The following is a 24,735-nucleotide window of genomic DNA, read 5'->3' as shown; positions in this document are numbered from 1 at the left end:
TTCTCCATCTGTCCCGTCCTTTTGGGTTTAGGGTGGTGACAGCGCCTGCTAGCCTAGGGGCTGCAGCATTCCTTGGAAGTCCCTTGACGCTGCCCACTCCCTATAAACAGGCACTCTGGTGGAGTTTGCCATCTGTTTCCTACAGCAACCCTGCTGCCTTCCCCCCAGCCCCCGCCCTCTGCTGCAGAATCCACTTGATTAGGGACAGTCTGTTTCAGGGGTGGGGTGGGGAGGAGGCGCCTCCTCCCTGGCACAGTACATCCAGGGCAAAAAGCTCTGACCTCGGTCCCTGTCCCCCAATGCCCGGCATGGTCCTGATCTGCCATGAGCAAGTGGTAACTTTGCCACAGAAACATTTTCCCACCAACTCCACCTTGGTGAGCTCCTGGGCGTTGGCCAAGTTATCCACCGCGATGGCCAAGAACACGTTCAGGAGGGTGTCTGCAAACGCCGGAGTCAGGGAAAGCATCGCCACTTGGACCCTGACACGTGGGACTCCTGAACCCCTCCCTTGTGCCCCCGATCTGCTCTCCCCGAGGCCCAGGCACGTCCCCATCTCCCCGCACAGAGGATACAGTTCCCGAAGAGCGTCAGCACGATGAAGTAGATGGAGAACACCATGCCGCCCTGCACGCCCCCCTGAGACTTGATGCCGTCGTACATGACCTCGTTCCAGTCTTCGCCCGTCAGGATCTGAAAGGGGAGGGAGAAACACACAGCCAACCCCCTCTCAGCCTTGGGCCCCTCGGAGATGCAGCTGTGGGAGCCGGGACCTGCCGCGTCGGCCCCTCCTCGGCCCTTCTCTCTGGGGGAGGAGGGGCTTGTCTGTCTGTGAGAGGAAAGGGCTCTCGGCCTGGCTTCTAGGAAAAAGTAACCCTGGAGGACTCTGCCCTGATGTGATAAGGGAGTTTGCTAGCAGCTAAGCTGTGCTCCCTAAATTCATATATTGAAGCTCTAAACCCTTGTGTGATGGTATTTGGAGATGGGAGGGAAGTAGGGTTAGATGAAGACATGACAGTGGAGCCCTCATGAAGGGATTAGTGCCTTTCTAAGAAAAGCCACCAGAGAACTTGGTCTCTCCCTGTGTCTCTTCTCTCTCTCCCCCTGCCCTGTGAGACAGAATTGAGAAGGTGGCCGTCTGCAAGCCAGGAAGAGAGTCCTCACCAGGAACCAACCCTGCATGCACCCCGATCATGGACTTCCAGCCTCCGGAACTGTGAGAAATGAATTTCCCTTGTTTAAGCCATATATTCACTGGTATTTCTGGACTCTTGTGTCTGTGGGTGAGGATGGTGGTGGTATTGGTGACCAGAGGAAACCTCAGGAAAAGGGACTCAGGTGCTGGCAAATAGAAGTTGTACTGATGCGCATGGGAAGGGCTAAAGGGACGTGTACGCAGCATCCACCCAGCTGTTAAAAAATATCCCACTTCCCTCCTTTGTATTATTTCCATGAGGATAAATTAAATGTGAAAGAACTCCAAAGACGTTAATCTGTCAATGCAGGGTTTCTCAGCCTTGACACTGCTGACACCTGGGGACTTCCTGCCATCCTATGCACTGTAGGATGCGTGCAATGAGTGGCACCCCTGGCCTCTACCTATTAGATGCCAGTAACACCCCCACCCGCCCCCAGTTGTGATAACCAAAAATATTTTCAGATACTTCTAGGTGTCCCTGGGGGACAGAATCCCTCTGGGGTAAGAACCCTCGTGCTGAAGATATCTGGCTGGCAATTACTACCATTAATAATCATTTATCTGAGGGCTCAGAACTTCATGGATGGTTTCTCTTTCCAACCGCTAGTCTAGGGATCTCATTTAGAAATAATCTGCCCCCCCAGGAGAAGAGAGGAGTGAAGTTCTATTTCCCATAAACTCTCTGTCCCCTCAAGAAACAGAACCCACTTGGAAAGGCTCTGGAGGTCCCAGCTAAGCCAGTTCCAAACCTCAGGGCACATGTCTGTATGGGTGCAGAAGCTGGTCTGGGGAGACCACCCAGGGTCCATATATTTGCCCTGGAATATGGGCCTGGGGTGTCCTCCAGTCTGAGGGAGGATGTATATTAGCCATGTCTAGTATTTTCTATATTCTGATGCTTTGACGTATGGGGCCTTGCTGACCCTGGGGGGAGTCAGGACTAGCTAATTCTTAGAGACAGTAAACAGCTGGCCTGTGAGCACGCTTTTCAAATGCAAACCAACCAATCCAGAGCCCACACTCCCAACCATCTCCTCTCTTGGGCTCTTAAGCTCAGGGCCAACATTCCCCTGCCTGAATCAGCCCACAGTCAAGTGCCAGAGAACTCGGGACAGCTCCTATGCCCCTGGGCCTGCTGAAATTATTCAAACTAGCCAATCTTACACCTGCTTAATCTGTCCTGCCCATTTCTTCCTGTGGAAACCAAAGTGAAGGCTCCTGCCCACGTTCCCTGCTCCCTCTGCCTCCTAGTGAACGCTGGTGCTTCCCTGCATTCGTGGGACCGGGTGAAGGTTGTACCTGAAACACCGTCATTATTGCTGCTGGAAAAGTGTCAAAGTTGGTAGGAGGAGTCCCTTCATCGAAATTAAACCTGTGGGGAGGACACAGACATTTCACGTTGGTCCCACCCCAGGTGTTCTGACGGTTTGGCACCGTATCTCAGGGCAATATCTTTAGCATCTCTGCTCTCTAGAAGGACACCCTGAGTGGTACACAGGGCCCTGCCCATCTGGGTGAGTGCACCTGGTGTCCAGTTCATGAGGGGGCCAGACTGTGTGATGCAGGTGGGCCTGGGGCTCTGGATGCACTGAGCAAGGTGCGTGGGGGTGGGAGGCCCCTGGCTGGACCCCAGGGAAGCAGAAGTCAGAGAATCTGCTGAGCACTTACTGGCCGCCAAAGAGTTGCATTCCCAGAAGGGCAAAGACAACGATGAACAGGAAAAGGAGGAACAACAGGCTGATGATGGATTTCATGGAGTTGAGAAGAGAGACGACCAGGTTCCTGAGAGATGCCCAGTACCTGCCAACAGAGGCCAGGGTTGCGGGTTGGGGGTCAGGCTGCGCCAGGGTTCCCAACATGCTAGAGGTGGCCCCACCCTGGCCCCCATCCCCGCCCCCATCGGGATGCCAGGGGATCCCAAAGACTTACTTTGTGACTTTGAAAATACGCAATAACCTGAGGGCTCGTAACACGCTGATTCCAAAGGATGTGCCGGGTTTTATGACGGCCCAGATGACCTCAAAGATGCTCCCGATGATGACCTAGAGCAGGGGACTGGGTCTCGTGTCCAGGCTCCTTGCAAACATGCCCCGGCCCTGAAACTTTCAGGAACCCAGCCCAACTCCCACCCTTAGACCGCTCTCATCTCTTCTCTCATTAACTTATTAAGAGCTGATGAAAGCAAAGAATTCCTGAAACGTTTAATTATGAAGTGAATGGCCACACAACCACTACCTACGTCGAGAAACAGGACATATCAGCACCCCGAGAGCTTCCAGGGACCCCAAGACATAACCACCACTCTGAATTTTATAGTAATCATTTCCTTGCATTAAAAAAAATTTGAGGTGAAATCCAGATAACATAATGGTTAACTTAAAATAGTGCACAGTTCAGTGGCATTTAGTACATTTACAATGTTGTGCAACCATCACCTCTCTAGTTCCAAAACATTTCCGTTACCTTCAAAGGAGACCCCGTACCCATTAGCAGTCTCTCCTTACCCGCCTCCTCCCAGCCCCTGGCGACCACTAGTCCACTTTCTGTCTCTATAGTTTTGCCTGTTCTGGACATTTCATATAAATGGAATTATGCAATATGTGACATTTGATGTCTGACTTCTTTCACTTATCATGTTTTTGAGGTCTTTGCCTTTTTAAAGTGTTCAAGTACCATCCCTAACCAATATAGCTTAGTTTTGTCCATCTGAACTTTGATGAGCAGAATCACACCATATGGACTGGTTTTGTCAGTGTCTGCCTCCTTTTGTGCAATATTACGTGGCTGATGGGTGTGGCCGTTGTTGGTTGCCTCTCACTGGTGCAGAGAATTCTATTATATGGCTATGCCACCACTCACTCATCCACTCTTCTGCAAAGGGATATTTGGGTCATTTGGTTTGGGACTCTTATAAGCAAGGCTGCTCAAAGCATTCTTGTATGTGTCTGCTGGGCATCTGTGTGAGCTTCTCTAAGTGGAATTGCCAAGGTCACCCCTACTTTCCAAAGAGGGTCCATAAGTTTCCCCTCCCACTGGCAGTGGCTGAGGAGGGTTCTGGGAGCTCTGGATCCTCGCCAAAGTCGGGGACCGTCCTCCCCTTCCTTTTGCATTCGGCAGAGTCTCTCATAGCCAGGGGTGAGCCTACCTCTCTCTTTTTCCTGATGTCCCCAGGTGTCAGTCATTCTAAGCAAGAGCTGGAGAAATGAACTCCTTCGAAACCAGAGCACTTACCCCACAATCAAAACAGTTGAAGGAAGAGTGGAAGTAAGGCCGCGTCCCAAGCCCGTACATTTTTATAAACATTTCGGACATAAAGAGTCCTAAGAAAATGAATTCTGCATAGTCTAGAAGGGAGGAGGGGTAGGAAACAGAGAGAAGATTAGATTTGTGGGGGAAGGTTCCAGGTGGCTCTGACTTCCTGTTAATAGTAACCCTGGCTGATGGGTTCCTGGGTGCTTACTTCATTTTTAAAACCAACAAATGAATGAATTTAACTAACTAACTAACTAACAACTAACTGATTAACGAACTAATTGGATAACTAACAAAATAATGCTCCCATGACATGCCTAAGCGCCAAAGGAGTAATAGAAATAGAAATCATAACAGTGTCCTATTTGTAATCCTTGTGTGAGGGACTTAAGTTGGAATACTTCGGGCCACCAATCTAAAGCATGGCTTTTCTCCCAACTTGGAAAACCCATTTGATGGCCCTGGAGATTCCATCTTGCCGATGTCTAAAAGTCTTGAGCAAGACAAAACTTTTTGGACCTACTGTATAGTACAGGGAACTACATTAAATTTCTTGTAATGAGACATAATGGGAGAGAAACTGAAAAAATATGTATGTTATGTGTGTATATGTGTAACTGAATTGCTCTGCTGTACACCTGAAACTAACACTGTAAATTGACCACACTTCAATTTAAAAAAAGAATATAAAATATTAAAAATAAATTATGTATTAAAAAAAGGTAAAGCCTTTTGTTTTTTTGGTAAGAAAGCATAAAGGTGCAAATGTCTTGGGGAGAGTAACTCATGGATATTTGTTTGCTCCAGCAAAGAAATAGTTAATAGCAGATCCTCTTCTGAGGTTTTCTTGGTGGGATAGGAAGAAAAAAAGTCAGGGAGGGCATAGGTAGTCACCTAATGGAGGGAAAAAAGAGATAAGGAAGAATTCTGAGGGGAAGAAAGCATACAGAAAGAGAAGACAGAGAACTCAAACTTCCAAGGATTCGATTTTGGTCACATAGCTAACTCCATTTGAAGGTCAAGGATATTTGTTACATCATTCTTTGAAGAAGTGGCTTGAACTGACCATCAAGGACTTTCCCATTCATTCCTGATTTAAACTTTCCTTTAGTTTCAGGACTCACAGGGAGCTCCTCGCATCTGAGGGAAACTCCAGGGTCTCCAGGGCCCCCAGGAGCAAAATGTCTTAATACCTGGTGCATCCCAAACACCGCCTGAAGCAACTCTAGGAGGACTTAAGAGTTTCCAAGATGTTTGTTCCCCAGTTACCATGGAAACACGATAGCTGGTGATGCACAGGACCTGAGACCTACTTGTTTGTAGCACTGGTGGGTCTGGGAGAACTTCCAGGGCCATCAAATCCAATTTCCACCAAATACAGAAGAGGAATTTGAGACCCGGAGAGACGACTACACTTCATCGATTCCAAGACACATTTCTGTTCACATTCTGACATCTCTGTAACTGGAGTGTATCTTAAAATCGACATGCCCTAGTTTAGATGGCAGTAGTGTTTTATTTTTCAGTGGCACATAAAATAAAAATAAATGTGTGTCTTATAATTGAAGACGTCTTTGACTGATGGACAATGGTAATAACTTGTCCAAGGTCACACAGAGAGTTAGAGGCAGAGCAGGCATTGAGAACCCAGGTTACCTGGTGATCAGGGCAGGGATGCACCATTAGATACAGCTTGGACTCTGGGTTCAAATCCTGGCTACATCACTAACTAGCTGGGTGACTGTGGGCAAGTGTCTTAACCTCTCTGTGCAACAATTTTCTCAACTGGAAAATGGGGATAGTTAAAGGACATTTATAGACACAGAGGCCCCAGGCAGGGAGTCCCAACTCCCTGTTCCTGAACCAGGACAGACAGAGCAAGGTGATTAGTGGGGAGAATATGGGAGATTAAAAATAGGCTATCAGAGGAGGTTAAGATAAAAAGTAAATAGTCCTCATTTATAAGAAACTCCAGGGGGACCAAATGCAATTACTAAGGTTGGAACTAGGTCAGGGCTCTGGGAAGGAGAACTAGCCACTAGGGAGTGTCCTGGAGGGTCAGCCAATGTGACTGGGAACAATGACGGTTACAAGGAGACGATGAATTAGACTAGGCTCCCAGGCCTCTCTAGGCTGAAGACTCGACTTCTCCAATGGTTGTCTGGGTGAATTCTGAACCAGGTCAGAAGGACAGAGAATCTACAGACCCAAGTCAGAAAAGCCAGTAGATGTAGGAGGGCAGCCAGCAGGCAAGAAGGTTTTGGGGAATCCTCATTCTGGGCCCACAAGTCAGAGTCAAGGTATCCACTTGCCTTCCTCACTGTCCAGCCACTACTTTTGTTGATTCCTCAGAGTTCTTTACTTTTTAAATCCTGTTCAGAGGTCTCCCCATCTTTCACTGCTTCTCCTCCCCACATCTAGCCATCAATTTTCATACTATCTTATGTTAATTCCTGAACTCTGGGAATAGGCCCAGAAGGGCAAAGCCTTGGAGGCCCTGATACCCACTGAAGCAGCAAGACATTCTCATACTTGTTGGAAGGTGTCTTCTAGGAATGAATCCCAGACATAAGGAACTCAAAAAGGACAGGAGAGGAAAGGGGAAGGAAGAAGAAGGTTGGAAGAAGAGGGGAGAAGCAGAGAGTCAGAAGTGAGCAGAAAAAATCAGCACAACATATGGGTCACTTTTTTGTCTCTAAGGCACCCCCATCTCTCAATCATAAATTATTTAACATTGAACAGAGATGCACACATATGTTTCTGTCTCTATCTGGCTGTCCTGCAGTCTCTGACTCTCTCTGTCTCTCTTTCAATGTCCTCTTCACCAGCACCCCTACGTGCCTTTCTTAGAAAGTGATTGTGGAAATGTCTGGTGGCCCAAATTCCAGCTTCCAGCTCTCAGGCTCAAAGAAACTGGGTTCTGTCACTGTGGCAGCAGCAACATCAGCCCCAATTCCAGTTGCTGACAGAGCCAAATGAAGGTGCAAAGTCAGTGAGGACCAAAGATGGAACACACACCACCAGAGAAAGAGAACTAGAAAAAGGGCGTGAGGAAGGGATCAGAGAGTCAGTGGGGGCGGGGCCAGGCGGTACTCACAGAGGAAGTCGGAGAGCCACTCGGGCTGGTTGTAGTGAACAATAGCGACACACAGCGTGTTGAGGGCTACCAGACTGAGCACAGTCCAGTAGAAGGCCTGAGTTTTGACCATGCGGCGGATGTAGAAACGCATCCTCCTCTCCTTTTTGTGAAAAAAAGTCGAGTTCTCCAGCTTGGCACTTTTAATGCTGGCTCGGGCAAAGGGAGACCCTGCCAGGGAAAAGATGGAGAATGTCAGGGTGTTCCTGCAGAGGAAATTAACCGATGTGTGGCCCAGGCACAGATTGTGGCCAAGGAATCCATTAGCCTCCCAAGCAAGCAAGCCCTCTGGCCTGAGGGAACCATCATGACCCATGGGCTTAGCTTTCCAGAGATGCAGCTTATGACAGGGTGATGTCCCTGAAAATAGTATTGGAAATAACCAATGAGAGCTCAGGCTGTCAACAAGGAGGCTGATAGCTCTCCACTGCCAGAGCCAACCTTCTGTATCTCCCTCTCCATCTCACATCTAATGACTCAGAGGGTCATGTGACAGAGTGAAATGAGGTGGGAGCCTCTGCACAGGACCCCAAGAGCTGCATGGAGCATACTTGGAAAGCCTTCCAGAGGAGGTGTGGATAGGATCTTAGCTTCCTATGGACATTTCACTTTAGAAATGATCACCAAAGAATGAGACAGCTGTGCCCTCTGCCTGCACATATTTTTGCTCTTAAGCATTTATGGAGCACTTACTATGCTAGGCTTTGTCCCAGGGGTTCAGGATATACTGGTCAACAGACAGAGCCCTGTATTCCTGGGACTGACACTCCAGTGGAGGAGACAGACAGCAAACATAATATAATAAATCAGTAAATTAATAGTGTGATGGAAGGTGAAAAGTGCTTTGGTAAAAAGAGAAAGCAGAGCAGAACAAGGGGGCTGGGACCTCTAGGAGGGATGGCTGGGCAGGCTGCAGTATTAGACTGAGTGGTCAAGGTGACGGTGTTGACCTAAGTTACCTTAGTATCTTAGGCAGAATAAATAGCAAGTGCAAAGGTCCTGAGGCAGGAATGCGTCTGCCTGACATATTTGGGGGACAGCACAAAGAGACCAGTATGGCTGGAGTAGAGTGGTTGAGGTGGAAAAAGGGAGGAGGTGAGGGCAGAGAGGTGACCGGGCAGGTTGTGAAGGGCCTTGGGGGCTGCATGGAGAACTTGGGCTTTTGTTTTGAGTGAAGTGGAAGCCACAGAGGGTTTCAGCAGAGGAGGAATGTGATCTGACTCAGGGGTTCACAGGCACTTCTGGCTACTGTGGGGGATACAAACTATGGAAGGCAAAGGTAGAAGTGGGGAGGAGATGACTGTATTGGTTCAGGTAAATGATAATGGGGGCTGAATTCCATGGTGGCTGAGAAGGAAGAAGACTGGGCAGATTTGGGATGTATCATTAAAGGCAGACATCAGAATTTGCTGAAGGATCAAGTGTGGGCATAAGAGAGAGGGAGAAGTCAAAGTTTTTGGCCTGAGCCCCTGGAGGGACAGAGCTGTCATCCACTGAGAGGGGATAGGATTGGGGGAACGTTCAGTACTCAGTTTTGGATAGATTGACTTGATCTTCTAAAATATCTCTTCTTGAAAATCTTCAATTGCATTTCCTGTTTATTGTTCTTCATTGGTAAATTCGTTTCTTTTCATTTATTCATTAGTGTGCTCACTCGTTCATTCATTTGTACATTCATTCATTTGTTCACTCAATGGTATGTTTGTCACCCATTCATTAAATCTTTCATAAGTTTTTCACTCACTAGTGCATTCATTCATCATCACTTATGGTTCCATGGTTCACTTGTTCATCCATCTATCCATTCATTCATTCGCTGTCTTGTTCACTTACTCACTCACCTGTCCAGCACAATCATCAACCCCATCACACCAGCCAGGCATGGGATATGGAAAAGATCTCCCGGGATGCCACTTCCTATTAGCAAAATTCTAAACAGAGGCTGTGAGTTGGCACCTCAGGGGCCATCATCATAGTTCATCCTGGGTTTGTAAAAGTTGAAATTATTGGTCTACATTTAAAAACTGGGAGATTTTCCATAAAATATGGATTTCGGCTTCTAATGAATGAAAAGAACAGCTGACATTTCTCGAACACTTAGCAGGCACCAAGCACTGCAGGGGCTGTATTTTACACAGTAAGCGACTCGCTCCTCATTGCAACCTTAGGAAGCAGGGACCATCATTAGCCCCATTTTACATCCAAGGAAGCAGAGGCTGAGAGGGGTCCAGCGACTGGCTAGGAAGCATTGAGTTGGTTCAGAGCCTGTGCTCTTGGCCACCACACTGCACTCACTCCTGAATATGTGGCCCTGAGAAAGGGGCCACATTCCTGCCCAGCAGCCAGGCCTGGTGGCTAGACCCTTCCCTCATGTCTATCACCTGCCTGACTCTGCAGGCACTGGGAACGCCAGGGCGGCTCTTCATGGCCCTTAACAGTTGGAACATTTCTGGTCCCTGTGGCTCCCAAAGATGTGCCCAGATCCACAGGTACATCCACAAGCTTGGCCATCACACTGGGCCCTGACCCCCACTCCTGCTAGTGCCACATGGAACCCAGCTCCACCACCAACTGGTGAGTGACCTTGGGCAGATGAACGACATTGGACAAGTCACTTTGCATCTTGGGATTCCAGTGCTTCACTTCCCAGGGAGAAATCAATGAGTTAATACACCCTAGCCACGATGCTGGTGCATCAGGCTTACTGGACAGAAAATCTCTTACTACAGCCCCAGGAGCTGAAATCAAGACCTGAAATCCACATGCCAACTCACTGAGGAAGTCTTTCTTGATCACAGGGCCCGGAGACACATCCCACAACAGGCATACCACTCATCCAGAAGGGAGAGAAAAGTGAGTATTAATTGAACAACTACTACGTGCCAGGCCCTGTGCTAGCAGTGAACTGCCTCCTCTATCTAATTCATTTCATACTCTGACCCAAGCTCCTTTTGTCTATACATTCTCGTCTCCACTTTTTCTCTGTGGCCTGGAATTGTAATTGCAGGCAATCCTTAGGTTTAAAAAATAATTTTCATAAGCTATTTTATGAAACCCACTGTATCTAAAATGTCTATTTCAAAGTGGACTCAATATAGAAATATATTAAGGAGATACTTTACACTCTTTTTTTTTGTACTAAGAATTCCAAACCTACTGTGTTAGTATGAAGCACATCTGTTCAGATCAGCTACATTCAAGTAGTCAAGAACCAGAGGCAGCTGGCCCTAGTCTGGAATGTTCCACAGTGAGGACCACAGTATGTTACCACAAAGGTTTAATCTTGGGATTTTTGGCAATTTATATGCCCTTGAAATTCTCTATAACTTGAAATAGGCGCTGCCCAAGCTGTGGGTTGAACTGTCCCTCAAGGAGATGTGTCGAAGTCCTAACTCCTGGTACCTGTGAGTGTGACCTTATTTGCAAATAGGGCCTTTGCAGATGCCATCAAGTTAAGAAGAGGTTACATTCGATTAGAGTGGACCCTAAATCCAATGACTAGTGTCCTTAAAAGAGGAGAAGAGACACACAGACACACACTGGAGAAGAGCACAAGACGACAGAGGCAGAGACTGGAGAGATGGGAGCAGAAGCCAAAGAGAGCCCAGGACTGGGGCAACACTGGAAGCTAAGAGAAAAGCGTGGAGCAGGTTCTCCCCCAGGGCTTCCAAAGGCAGCACAACCCTGCCAGCATCCTGATCTCCATCTGGACTTCTGGTCTCCGGAACTGTGAGAGAATACATTTCTGTTGTTTTAAGCCACCCGATTTGTGGTACTTTGTGACAGCAGCCCTAGCAAACCAATACAGCCTGCACTGAGCTCAGACTGTTAAAATAATTGAAATGGAATCTGATTTTCCTAAAGAACCAGCCTTTTCTTTTTTTCAGTGGCAGTACTGGGGATTGAACCCAGGATCTCGTACATGCTAAGCACGTGCTCTTCCACTGAGCTATGCCCTCCTACCAAGAACCTGTCTTGTGATGGCAGCTTCCATTCATGGCTCAACTTTCCCTACACATGACTCAAGGTCCGTATTTCAGCAGTAAGTTGATCAACTGTACATGAGATCATTTTGTAATGGGTTTATCAACTGATCTGACAGCACGGTAGAATCATCAATTATAATAGATCGTGTTGACTAGGGTGCCATAGGAGGCAAATGCCACACGATTCCTGCCTTACTTTGAAACACATCATCATCATCATCATCATCATCATCATCATCATCATCATTTTACATAGATAAATAAAGGTGAAGGCATTTCCTTGTCATAATTCTGGAATTTCAGAGATCTCTTCTAGGATGGGTTTGGAAGCCCCTGAAAAATGTAAGGGCCCCATCCTGTGGGGTTTTTGAGCTACCAGGCAAGGGAGCTAGATTTAGGGGGGTTTGCTTGTAGCCAACCTGGCCCTGGGAGACCAAGCCACTGACCTGGGTTTTGGATCCATTTACGAAGTTGAAGGTCACTCGCTCTCTTAACGAAGGTGCCACAGGACAGCATCAGCTCTTACTCAGTCTGGCAGCTGCCTACTTTGGTTTCTCACTTTCCTTTTATCACACATTTATCAAATACCAGCCTTGAATCTGGGTTCTCCAAGTAGCAAGTTTTCTTATGTCAGCCACACACTCCAGCATGGTGTGTCCCACAAACAAACTCTCTCTGAATCTCTCCTGGCTTCCTGGATTACTCTCCATCTCCCCTGCTTGAGCTGAACTGTGTCCTCCCCCAAATTCATACGTTGAAATTCTAACCTCCGCCCCCTAGTATCTCAGAATGTGACTGTATTTGGAGATAGGGTCTTTGAAGAGGTAATGAAATTAAAATGAGGTCATTAGGGTAGGCCTCGATCCCTATGACTGGTGACACAATAAGAAGAGGAGGTTAGGACACAGACACACATGGAGGAAGGACCACATGGTGACCCAGAGGAAGACAACCATCTAAAAGCCAAGGAGAGAGACCACACCAGGAACCAACTCTGCCCACTACTTGCTCTTGGACTTCCAGCCTCCAGAACTGTGAAAAAACAAGTTTCTGTTTTAAAAAATGTCACCCAGTCTGCACTATTTAAGTATGGTGACTCCAGCCAACTAATAACTCTCACCCCATTCCACACTGAGGCCCGGTTTAAAAACGCCTCCTTCACAAAGCTGTCTTTGTTCTTCCACTAAACAGATTTCTCCTGGCTTCGTACAACCATTAGACTCCTTAAAATTAGTCTCAGTTGCTTTCAAGTAATTTTAAACTTATCTAATTACTTTTCCAATTTCAAAAGGAACGCCTGTCACTGATTCATCCATTCCAGAAAAATGTGGAGAAAATGACGATTCTTTGCAATCCTCCAACTTCCACATCTTTAAGGACCTCTTACACTTCTTAATATTGGTTTCAAAATAGAATATTACTCAGCCATAGAAAAGAGTGAAATAATGCCATCTGCAGCAACATGGACGGACCTGGAGATTATCATGCTAAGTGAAGTAAGTCAGACACAGAAAGACAAATGCCATGTGATATCACCTATATGTGGAATCTAAAAAAATGACACAAATGAACTTATTTACAAAACAAATACAAACTCATAGAAAACAAACTTATTCTTACCAGGGGAAAAAGAGGTTGGGGGAGGGGCAAATTGGGAGTTTGGGATTTGCAGATACACACTACTATATATAAAATAGATAAACAACAAGGTCTTACTGTACAGCACAGGGGACTATATTCAATAGTTCGTAATAACCTATAATGGAAAAGAATATGAAAAGGAATATACAGATGTATAACTCCATCACTATGCTGTACACCAGAAACTAATGCAATACTGTAAATCAATAAAAAAATTAAAAAGCAGTGGGGCCACACATTTTACATAGTATAGTACAACTTGGTTTTTTCACTGAAAAAACATATTTCAAACATCTTCCCAAGCCAGTAGCAGCTTCATTTTTCCCCTGGTAGCAGAGTACCCAACTGTATACAAATACTATAATTTCTTTAACCATCTCCCTATTTTGGGGCACATGGGTTGTCTCTGGTTGTTACTTTTTCGAATACCAGAAACAGTGCTGCTGAGAAGAGGCTGGTACATAGATCTTTTTGCATATGTGAAGAAATATTTTGAAGCAGAAATTCTAGGTCAAAGAATATAAACATCAATAATTAAATAATGCCAAACCGTCCATCAGAAACACTGCAAACTACATTGCTGCCAACAGCATATGGCAATGCTCATTTCCCCACATCCTTGCCAACATTGGGTAGTACCACTTTCTCATCTTTTCTAGGACTGATGAAAAATAACATCTCCCTGTTAATTAAGAAATAGTACCTAATCTTATCCATAGAGGAGACCCTGACTTGAGTTGCCTATTTTTTTTCAGTGCGTGGCATTTTATAGATGCGATATGAAGAAAAAAATGTTTGCTTATCAAAATATGACAAACAGATTTTTAAAAAATGGAAGCAATCTAGATGGGAAAATATATGGGACAGACATAACCGATCAAATGCAGAGCGCACTGATGGAGCATGCCAATTCTTGAACCTGCTGGAAGGTGAGAAACAGATGTATCCACAAGTGCAAACAGGACTAGTTCATCCTTATGAGGAAAAGAGTGTTTGGGCTAGAAATTAAAAATGCAAATGAAAACAAGCTTTTAGGTATCATTAAAAACTGACTTATCTGGGAAAGGAAATTAAACGGGTAATAGGCAGTGGCCAGGGTGGGGAACCCACGAGCGTATGCCTACTTGGCACGTTTTTAAATGGGTTCAATGTTTTTGAAACTCAGAATGGCTCTGTGAATAATGAATTGAAAAGCAAAGTTAATATCTTTGATCCTATAATTATCCCCAAGGAAATACGCCCAAAAGGTGGGGGGAGTAATTGCACGTAAATGTTCGCAGTGGTGCTCCTCGTAAGGGCAAAAATTGGAAACAACTCAAACACCATATAATAGAGCCACGGCTGAGCAAACTGTAGTGCAGCCACCCTCTGGAGCGTGGGACTGCCATGGAAATCAGGCTGAAACTCAGCAGTAAGGTGATAAACTCGGGGTGAGTGTTAAAAAAAAGCAGAGTATAAAGTAGTTGGTGCCTGAGGAATAGAAACACGTGTATATTTTCAATTCCCTCCCCACTTCCTTCTCTCTCCCATCATTTCCTCTCTGCTCCAGCCACACAGATTCCCTTTAATGCTTTCTCCCTTTAGTGTCATGTGTTATTTCTTCTGCCTCAGAGCTCTCTTACCTACTCTTTCATAATTGGAATTTTTAAAAAACCCATTTCCAAAAATAATAGAGTCTCCTTAAAGAAGGTCATAAACAACATAGTACCCATCAAGAGAGGTGAGAAGGAAAAGAGTAACTGTCCCCTCCCACCTCAAACTCTGCCCTTTGCCATAATCAATGGCAACAGCCTGAGCCTTCCATGTGGTTCTCTCTGCTATTACTGCCATGGTGAACGCCTACTCACCCTTCAGTTCTCAGCTTCCATGTCACCTCCTCCTGAGAAGCCTTCCCTGACCACACTCTACTCTTCCAGACCAAGCCTGGGCATCTCCACTGCAGTGCCATTATCATTACAGGTTTATTTAATTAATTATATGTTTATTATCTATTTCCTGCACTGGACGGCAAGCTCCATATGGATAGGGATTTGGTCTCTATCTTGTTCACAACTGGGCAGCTAATCAAAGTAGTCATTCCATAAGAACTAATGAATAATAATGCTATTCATGAATAATGAATGAATGATGATATTAGCCAACATTATTGGGAACTTATTCTCTGTCTGGCGTCGTTTTAAATGATATATGTGGATTATTTAGTTTTATTTCTTGCAACAGTATCAGAAAACAGGCGCTGTTATCATTCCCATGATCATGTCATCTGCCCCCTGGACACAGTGTTGGGAAGGGGCAGAGTCGAGATCCAATCCAGGCAGCCTGGTCCCCAAGTCCTCACCCTCCATCTCATGGGTGATCAGTAATAAACGATGGGCTGGCGGCAGCGGGAGGGACTTACCCACAGGAGGCGATATCAGCCAGCTGGTCCTCGGCCTCCTCGGGGTTGAGCAGGTCTGTCTTGCTTTTCTTTATGGTGGCTCTCCGCAGAGCTCCAACAATGGAAACATGGCAAGAGAAAAAGACGTTACCCTTTTTGCTACAACCACCATATAGACCGAGTGCGTCCTTGGGTGCCAGGCACTCTGCCAGGGATTCTTTATGTCTCGCTGGACTTAACCCGTGTAGCAATCTGGCTTGGTGGGAAGTAACCGTGCACCTAGTCTATGTTTGTGGAGACAGAGGCTCAGGGAGATACATGAGTCTGCCCAAGGGGTAAAGATGAGAACTCAGCCCTGTTGAGTCTGACTCTAAGTCTGGGTTCTCAGCCATCACTTCCCCTCTGGGAGCCCTGGGACTGGCCAGATAGTGAGTCCCATGAAGACAGCCCACCCTTTGACGTTTAGCGCACTTGCTAGTTCAGGCAGCCGCTTTTAATAAAGTGATTTAGACACCCCCAGGGGTAATCCCTTTCCCTTCCTGTAAATGGTAAAATCCATTTTATAACCTACTGGGATAGAGACCCAGCTTCCCTCCTTCCTTCTCACTCCTAGTATCTTCAATCAAAAGTTATTGCTCAGTAAAAAAAGAAAAGTCATTGCTCAGAGGGGTGGGAAGGAATAGCTCAGCGGTAGAGCACATGCTTAGCACGCACAAGGTCCTTGGTTCAATCCCCAGTACCTCCATTAATAAGTAAATAAAACTAATTACCTCCTCCCACCAAAAAAAAAAAAATTTGCAAAAGTTATTGCTCAGTCTCGCCAAATTTCTAATGTGTGAGACAACTGTAAGCTGGACTCTTGGGGAAATTATTTATTGAACTTCATGAACATGAGCAGGCTGACCCCAAGCCAGACACTGCCCTATGCATTCTATTGGCAATGATTAATGTAATTCTCATAAACAATCCATTGAGGTAGGTATTATTATTGTGCCCATTTTACAGATGAGGAAAACAGAGGCACAAAGCAGAAGAAGCTGGGGATGTGGTCAAAGCAGAAAAGGCAGGCAAGGAAACAAAAACCCTGTGTCAAGGTGCTGAGATTCCTCAAGGATGCAGATTCCCACCACTCCCCAGATCTACCTGAGCCTGACCTGGTCTTGTGTTTGTTCTTGCTATTACCTGGGCTCTGAATATCCATCCACTAGAGGCCACTTAGAACCAAGTAGCCTGTCCTCCCTGGCACTGGCTGCTCCTGTGTCCCCTGGGACCCACCCCCTGAGCCAGGCTCAGAGCAGTTACCATCAAAGGGATGCCTCTGCTCCCCGTCAGTTTCATCCTCGGCGAGGATCACCTCTTCTGAGGAGGAAGAGCACACAGTTAAGCTCCAGCGTCTGGAGGACTCTCCTGGGGACAGGTTCCTTTGAACCAGAAAGGAGAAGGGTCCGCCCAGCCACCTCCACTCCCCTCTTGCTGATGTGACAGCTCAATCAGCCAGGAATGTGCTGCTCACTTGCTCTGGCTCTCAGTCCCACTTCAGCAACAGTCATGAAGCCAACATTATCCCTGCTTCCTTCAATAAAAACTGACCTCCTTACCATAGCCTGTAAGGCCTTGCCTGATCTGTCTCCCATCACCTCCCTGTCCTTCTTTCCTCCCATTCACCCCCTCACCCTGCTCCAGCCACAGTGGTTTTCTTGCTAAGACTCAACTCTGTTCCTACCCCAGGACCTCTGCACTTGCTGTTCCCTCTGCCTGGAAATCCCTTCCCTTAGACATGTACAGAGCTTCCTTCTTCACTTCCTTCAGGTCTCTGCTCAGAGTTCCCCTCCTCAGAGAGACCCTCTCTGATCATCTTGCCTTCTTGGACTGTTTTCTGCCTCCTACCCTGTTTTATTTTCTCTCTCAGCATTTGGCAACACCCAACATTATAAGTATTTGTTTATTTTCTGTCTCTCCCGCTTGAATATGAGGCAACAATTGCCTACAGGCGACAATTTGATCTACTTTGTTCATTGCCATATCCTCAGGGCCTAGAACACTGCCTGGCACACAGCAGGTACCTGGTAAGTGTCTGAATGACTGAAAAAGTAAACATGTGCCTACTGTATGCTGAGCACTGCTCTTCCCTAAGTGACTTAGCTAGGATTATCTTATAGACTCTTCAAACAGCCTTATGAAGTAGGTACTACCATTATCTCTGTTTGACAGGCAGGGAAACAGAGGCACAAAGAGGTGCATTGCCAGGGGGTGACAGAGAGGGGAAATAAACCAGTGTCTGGTTTTAGGGTTCTTAAGTGTTGTGTATGTCACATCCTGGCTGCAACCCTCTGGATTCTTGGTGCTAAAAATGGGGACCTCCAGTTCAGATCCTCTTTCTCCTCCCATCATTACCCTCCCCTCATCCATCACCAAAACGCATGCCTGACTCTCCGTGTGCTCTCTGGTCTGGGATTTCAACTCCCAACCCCAGGATGAAAGGGCCTCACCTGCTTTTGAGATCCACTCCATGTACCCATTGAGCTCTCGTTCAATCTGTTGCTGCCGCCTCAGCTTCAGAAAAGCCCGCCGGTTTTCTACCCGCTCCCTTTCTTTGGCAAACTCCCTGAAGAAGCACAGAAGAGCCAGGTCTGGCTGTTTTAGAAATTTTAGGGAGTGTGTGTGTGTGTGTGTGTGTGTGTGTGTGTAGGGGGTGCACTTCCTAGGAGGGTAGTGCATTTCAACAAGAGGAATCAGGTCTCCTGGGAGAAGAGCAGAATATTATAGGAGTGGGTATCTCTGCTAGCTTCCCACATTCCCCAACAACTGCACCCAGTTAGAGAAAAAAACCAAAACCATAAACCAGGCCATGCCAACCACTGCTGGCTGCATACCCATTCTCATTCTCTGAACTCCTAGCTAAAGAATATTTTCATCCCTCTTTTATGTTAGGCCAATGAGACATGAGCTGAAGATTTCTGCAGCAGCCTGGCATCCCTGACATAGGTCCCACCCTTTCCCATTTCCCTTCTTCCTCTTTCTGTTTGAAGTGTGAGGTGCCTATCTTGTGAGCATGAGGCAGCCATCCTGAGACCTCAAAGCCCCACCCCTTCCTGTTTCCCTTCTTCTTCCTGTTTGGAGTGTGAAGTAGCTATCGTATGCGTATGAAGCAGCCATCTTGAGACTATGAAGCATTCAGCGAGATTTAATGCCTCTGATAAGGATGTCAGAGTGGAAAGCTGGAAGGAACTGGGGTCCATGATGGCACCACGGTGCCACCAAACTAGTCCCCAGACTTCTTGTGGTGAGAAAAATGAAACTCATTTATGACTAAGCCAGAAAAACAATCTTGGGGGTTGGTGACAATGTGTGTTATGAAAATGCATATTTGATTGTATGATATGATTTTATATTTGGAAAATAGGTGGGTGGGGGAAACCCAGCCTATTGGGTTTTTTAAAAATGTAAATTATAGAAATCAAAACTCTACAGAAATTTTCTTGTGTTTTGGGTTGTGGGTCCGAAAATTTTGAGAAAACCTGAATGAGAGGTCTGCATTTAGAAGAAGCTTCCCTCTGACTGGATGGAGGTAGCTCAGTGCCAGGGACATAGCTTTGTGAGTGAAGGTTGGGCTGAATTTCAACCCCAAAGAGTCTCTTCACTGTGTGACCCCAGAAGTGCACAACATATGCATCTGTACATGGCTTGCTCAAAACTGTCTGGCTAACCCAAAGCAAGAGAAGAGGCCTATTCTCTGCCTAGAGAATGAAAACAAAACTTCTGTGGCCTCTTCCTGGGAAAAAGATGGTGAGGGGGACTGGGATGGGGGGAGTAGCAGAGACTTACCCAGACAGCACACCCAGCACGAGGTTCAGCATAAAAAAGGAGCCGATGATGATGAGGGGGATGAAGTACAACCAGTTCCAAGTGTTCCCTGAGGCATCGTTGCTCTACGGGGGTGAGGAGGGAGAGCAGGTGAGCACTGAGTGGGACTCAGGTGGTCATGTGACCTGACAGGTGGGGAAGGGGGAGCTCTGGTTCTTTGGGGGCTCTGTCCTCAAATGCCCTTGACCTGTGGAGTCCTGGAGCTCTGGCAGCCCAGAGAGGGAAACAGAGCACAAGATCAACTGGGAAGTACCATTGGAAGTACCATTAGAAGGACAGAGCTCCCTCCTCACATAGTCCTCAGAGCACCAGAAATCAGCATGAAACTCAGGAGGACTCTCCAGACTGAACTCCAGGAGGAGAAGAGGGCAAAAGCCCACTGAAATGTAGAAATGAATCCCTGCTTCTCTTCCCCCCCCCCAAACAGTCATGCTCTCCCCTTAGAGCAGATGGATGATGGCAGGGTCTGATGGTTAGGTTAAATCACTGAGCCAGATGGCAGCACTGTGAACCTTTCCCTCAAGTTCTCCCTCCTCTATTGCCTGCAGCCTCAATGTCAACCACAGAAAAATTCCCAGAAACACCCAGATCAATTTTCAAGGGGCAAGAAGTCCACAAATAAAACATTCTTCTCTGGGAGGACAGAAGACAGAACCAAGAAGGAGTAAGAGAAGGGGAAGAAAATCAAGAATAGAGAAAGAAAAATATAAAAACCACTAATTACAGAGTACTTATTTGTGCCAGACACTCTTCTAAACACGTTACCTACGTTGGCTTATTTACTCATTTAATCCTCTTGATGCCCCTATGATATTGTCATGACCATTTGATGACTGGAAACTGAGGCCCATAAAGACCACTGCAAGGTCACAGAGCTAGATAGTGTGTCCACACAGAAAGTGAACCAGGTGGCCAGGCCCCAGAGCCTATGAACTTAACCTCTGTGTTGGGGAAGCCTTGGCTTCAGCAAGAAGCACAAGGGGGAGCCTTCTGGTGGTTCATAAGTTTTGTGGCAGCTGCAGAATTGGGGGGGGGGGGGAGCACAAGTGTGGCTTTAAAAGCTCACCTTTAAAGGCACATTCAGTGCTACTGCCTATCAGCAGAAAGCCTAAAATGAGAAAGCCTGACACTACCAGGTGCTGGTGAGTGTGTGGAGGAACTGGAATGCTCATATATTGCCAATGGGATGGCAACATGGTGTATGAGTTTCTTGTGGCTGCTGTAATAAAGAACCATCAGCTGGGTGGCTTAAAACAACAGAAATTTATTGGCTCACAGTTCTGGAGGCCAGAAATCCAAGAGCAGCATATCAGTGGGGTTGGTTCCTTCTGGAGGCTCTGAGGGAGAGGGCTCTGTCCTGTGCTCCTCCTCTGGTATCTGGGGGCTTGCTGACAATCTTTGGTGGTTCCTTGACTTGTAGATGCGTCACCCTGATCTTTGACTTTATCAACATATGATGTTCTCTCTGTGTGCCTGTCTCTGTGTCCAAATTCCCCTTTCCATAGGGATACCAGTCACACTGGATTAGGGTCCATCCTAATGACCTCATCTTAATTAATTACTCCTGCAGTGACCTCATTTCCAAATAAGGTCATATTCTGAGGTACTAGGAGTTAGGGCTTCAACGTGTGAATTTTGGAAGGGACACAATTGAATCCATAACACATAGTAAAACCACTTTGAAAAACGGGATGTTAATTTCTACTTAAGTTAATTGCGCACCTTCACTATGACCTGCAAATTTCACTCCTGGATAGTTATCCAACAGAAATGTGAACCTGTGTATGCCAAAGGCGCATGCAAGAATGTTCATGGCAGTGATCTTCATAATAGCCCCAAGCTGGAAACAATCCGAATCCTTGTCAATAGGAGCAAGAATAAATAAATGGACTATTACACAATGAGTGACTGCCACCCATCACGTGACACCTTACGGAGTTGATGTCAAGCAAAAGAGGCCAGATGGAAAAAAGCACACACGTAAACTTCCATTCATGCAAAATACAAAAACAGGCAAATGAGTCCACGACGTTTGAGGTCCAGATAGGCCACCCCCTGGGGGAGGTAATGATTGAGGAGGGGACACACCAGGGGGTGGTGGTGAGGTTCTGTTTCCTGATCTGGGTCTGGTTACACCTGTGTTCAGTTTGAGAAAATTCATCAAGTTCCTCACTTAAGATCTGTGGGGTTTTCTGTATGTTTATTTTACTTCACCTGGAAGAAAAAAGGTGTTTTTTTTAAAAGAAAGTCGACTTTACCTTAAAAAGGAAGGAAATTTTGACACACGCTTCAATATGGATGAATCTTCAATACATTATGCTGAGTGAAATAAACCAGACATAAAAGGACAAAAAAGGCATGGCTCCACTTATATGAGGTCCTCAGAATTGTCAAATTCACAGAGACATAAAGTAGAATGATGGATGCCATGGGCTGGGTGAGGGGGATGGGAGTTCATATTTAATGAGGACAGAGTTTCAGTTTTGCAAGATTAAAAAATTCTGGACATAGATGGTGCTCCTAGCTGCACATCAATGTGAATTCACTTAATGCCAATGAACTGGACACCTAAAAACGGTTTAGATGGTAAATTTTAGGTTATGTTTCTTTGACAATAATAATTTTTTTTTAGAAGAAAGGAAAACAAACAAACCAAAAGAGCTAACTTTCATCATGGACACAGACAGGTTCTGGGGACAATGAATGTGCCAGTCCCCAGCTCACAGCCTTGTTCTAACAGAGTTCCAATGCTCTGCTTCTGGAAGGTTCTAGAAGGAAAAAAGGGGTCAGCAGAACAGGGCTGTATGGAAAGCAGGACTGGCTTTGTGCTTCCCCCTCTGCTGCTGCTGCTGTGGCTGAAGCCTTTTGTTACCATTTCTTAGGGCTAAATATAGCCCAGGGAGAGAGCCTGCAGTGGCCAACAGCAGAAAGATATCTGGGCTGTCTCAGGAAGCAGGCTTGGGATGGAGACGAGGAGTTGGGGGTGCAGGGAGAGTGGCAAGAGTGTACTGGGAGAAACAGCTGAGACACCTTGGTGCCTCCACTTCAGGATCCTCCCACACCTGGCTCCTGACATACTTAGAACCACCTGCCCTGTGATGCTGCCCAGCATAACAGCAGACACTCGGTACCAGGAGTGTCAGCCTACTGGAGCCCATTTAATCCTCTCACAACAGGTGGTGCACAATCCTTCTCATCTTCACAGATGAGGAACCTGAGGCACGTGGAGGTAAAGTTAGTCCTATGCCCAAAGTCCCTGTTGTGGGCTGCATGGTATTGCCCCCAAAAGATATGCTGAAGTCCTAACCCCCAGTACCTGTCAACGTGACCCTACCTGGAAACAGGGTCTTTGCAGCTGCCATCAAGTTAAGATGAAATCATGATGGTGGGCCCTAATCTGATACGACTGGTGTCTTTTTAAGAGGAAAACACCAGGTGAAGGTGGGGACACACAGGGGAGAGGACAGCCTTAGGGTGACGGAGGCAGAGGTTGGAGGGACACAGCTGTGAGCCAAGGAATGCCAAGGGTTGGCAGCCACCTCCACAAGTCAGGACAAGGCCAGAAAGAATTCTATCCAGTCTCTGAGGGAGTGTAGCCCTGCTGTTACCTTGATTTCGGACTTCTGGCCTCCAGAATGTGTGAGAATACATTTCCGTTGTTTTAAGCCATCCGCTCGCGGTACTTTGTGATGGCAGCCACAGAAAAGAACACAGTCACTGAGCTACTGAATGGTAGAGGTTCCACCTCTTGACCCTATCACCTCCAGGCCCTCCTCTCCTCTTATTCTCCTCCTGATCACTCCAGCCACACCACCTCCTTGCAGCTCCTCAAACACACCAAGCACAGTCCCACCTCAGGGCCTTTGCACCTACTATTCCCTCTGCCTGGAATGCTCTTCCCCGTTTCCTACGTGGCTCCCCTCCCTTCCTTCAGATCTCTGCTCAAATGTCACTTTCTCAGAGAGGCCACCCCCAATGGCCCTTATACTGTTGCAACTTTCATTTCTAATCTCAATTCTGGTTCTATTTTTCTCATAATTCCTCTCTTCCTCTATAGTTACTTCTCCTGCTCACTGTCCATCTCCCAGCTGGAATGAATGTCAGTTCCAGAAGGGGCAGGGACGTTGTGCTTCTCCCCACCCTGGTACTGTATTCCCTAGCACAATGCCAGGCACGCAGGCAGTGTTCAATAAATGTTTGTTGAATGACTGAATGAGAGGTGGCTCCCCGCACAGCCCACATCTTCCACCCCAAGTTGTGCTCCCTTCTTCTTCTCTCCTTCTTCCTCCCTTATCTGTTTTCCCTCCCTGGGGACTGGGGTTCCAGAGTTAGAGATGCTTGTTCTCTTCCAATCTAGCCCAAGTGACTCAATTCCATGCTCTGGATCCAACAAATCACAGAGAAGAAGTTGGCAGAGGGTTGGATGCAGTTTTTGATTAGTAAGTGGGCTTTCCCTGGGGTTTGTTCAGGAGTAAAATGGTAAATATATTTCCCAGGCAGAAGGACTGGAGCTGCCATGGCCATTCTGTGACAAACCTCCCCTCCTTAACCTGAGCTCTTTTCAGCAGCTCAGGTTAAGGGCGGGTGTGCACATGAGACTGAGTGTGGAGAGGAGGAAGAGGCGGGAAAACTTTCTTGCTTGTCAAAATTATGAATAATATCAGGAAAGATGTACTCTCAAGATTGCTTTGTCTTTCTTCCAAAGGCTCAGATTTCCACTGCCTGGAACGCTATTCCTCATTAGTGCTGTCACTAAATATTTCCCGAGATATGGCCGGATGGCCCATCCCAGTCTGCCTGTGGTTGACTGAAAGCCAGATAATGAGTGCTGGCCAATGAGGAGTGGGTGGAAATACCTGTGTCACTTTTGGACCAGAAGAGAATACTGAACTGCCAGTCTGGGACCCTCCAGGGCGCTCTTTCTTTTTGGGATACCAACTAGAAATGTTCTAGATGCTGGCTGATCCATTAGGTAGGTCCCAAGTGACTATGCTTAGCATAACTCCCTTTTTCCTCACTGCCAACCTGTACTGGACATGTAGCATGAGCCAGGAAAAACATCTGTTGTTAAAATCACAGAGACGTTGGAGGATGTTTGTTACTGCAGCATAACCCAGATTTCTTAACTGATACACCCTGGTGTTTCCTTGGTTCACTCCTTCACCTCCTTCAGATTTTGCTCAAATATCACTTTCTCATTGACTCTTTAATGAATCTCATGAGGCAGGTGGGGGAAAAGAATGTCTCCTGTGTGTCCAATAGAGAAATTGAAGTTCAAGAT

At 46.6% G+C, this 24,735-nt stretch overlaps 1 protein-coding gene and 1 long non-coding RNA gene across 2 annotated transcripts in view; one reads left to right on the top strand and one right to left on the bottom strand.

Annotated features, from left to right (window-relative positions):
- CACNA1A (calcium voltage-gated channel subunit alpha1 A) overlaps positions 1-24,735 on the bottom strand; it is a 268,920-nt gene that overhangs the window by 72,199 nt on the left and 171,986 nt on the right. Inside the window, exons 9-20 of the mRNA XM_032465487.1 lie at positions 19,416-19,519; positions 18,080-18,195; positions 16,893-16,949; positions 15,616-15,702; positions 14,836-14,838; positions 7,548-7,757; positions 4,430-4,542; positions 3,128-3,240; positions 2,867-2,998; positions 2,498-2,570; positions 576-693; positions 374-441 (exon numbers count right to left, since the gene is read on the bottom strand). Coding sequence (XP_032321378.1) covers positions 374-441; positions 576-693; positions 2,498-2,570; positions 2,867-2,998; positions 3,128-3,240; positions 4,430-4,542; positions 7,548-7,757; positions 14,836-14,838; positions 15,616-15,702; positions 16,893-16,949; positions 18,080-18,195; positions 19,416-19,519 — 1,194 coding nt within the window. The remainder of the gene's footprint in view (positions 1-373; positions 442-575; positions 694-2,497; positions 2,571-2,866; positions 2,999-3,127; positions 3,241-4,429; positions 4,543-7,547; positions 7,758-14,835; positions 14,839-15,615; positions 15,703-16,892; positions 16,950-18,079; positions 18,196-19,415; positions 19,520-24,735) is intronic.
- Positions 16,364-19,808, top strand: LOC116659030. Its single transcript, XR_004314303.1, has 3 exons — positions 16,364-16,436; positions 16,955-16,969; positions 19,799-19,808. It is a non-coding gene; the product is annotated as an uncharacterized LOC116659030 (long non-coding RNA).

The sequence above is a fragment of the Camelus ferus genome, chromosome 22 (assembly GCF_009834535.1).
Source record: "Camelus ferus isolate YT-003-E chromosome 22, BCGSAC_Cfer_1.0, whole genome shotgun sequence".
NCBI lineage: Eukaryota > Metazoa > Chordata > Mammalia > Artiodactyla > Camelidae > Camelus > Camelus ferus.
The sequence above is the reverse complement of the archived record's forward strand: the minus strand, read 5'-3'. Positions and strand labels throughout refer to the sequence as shown.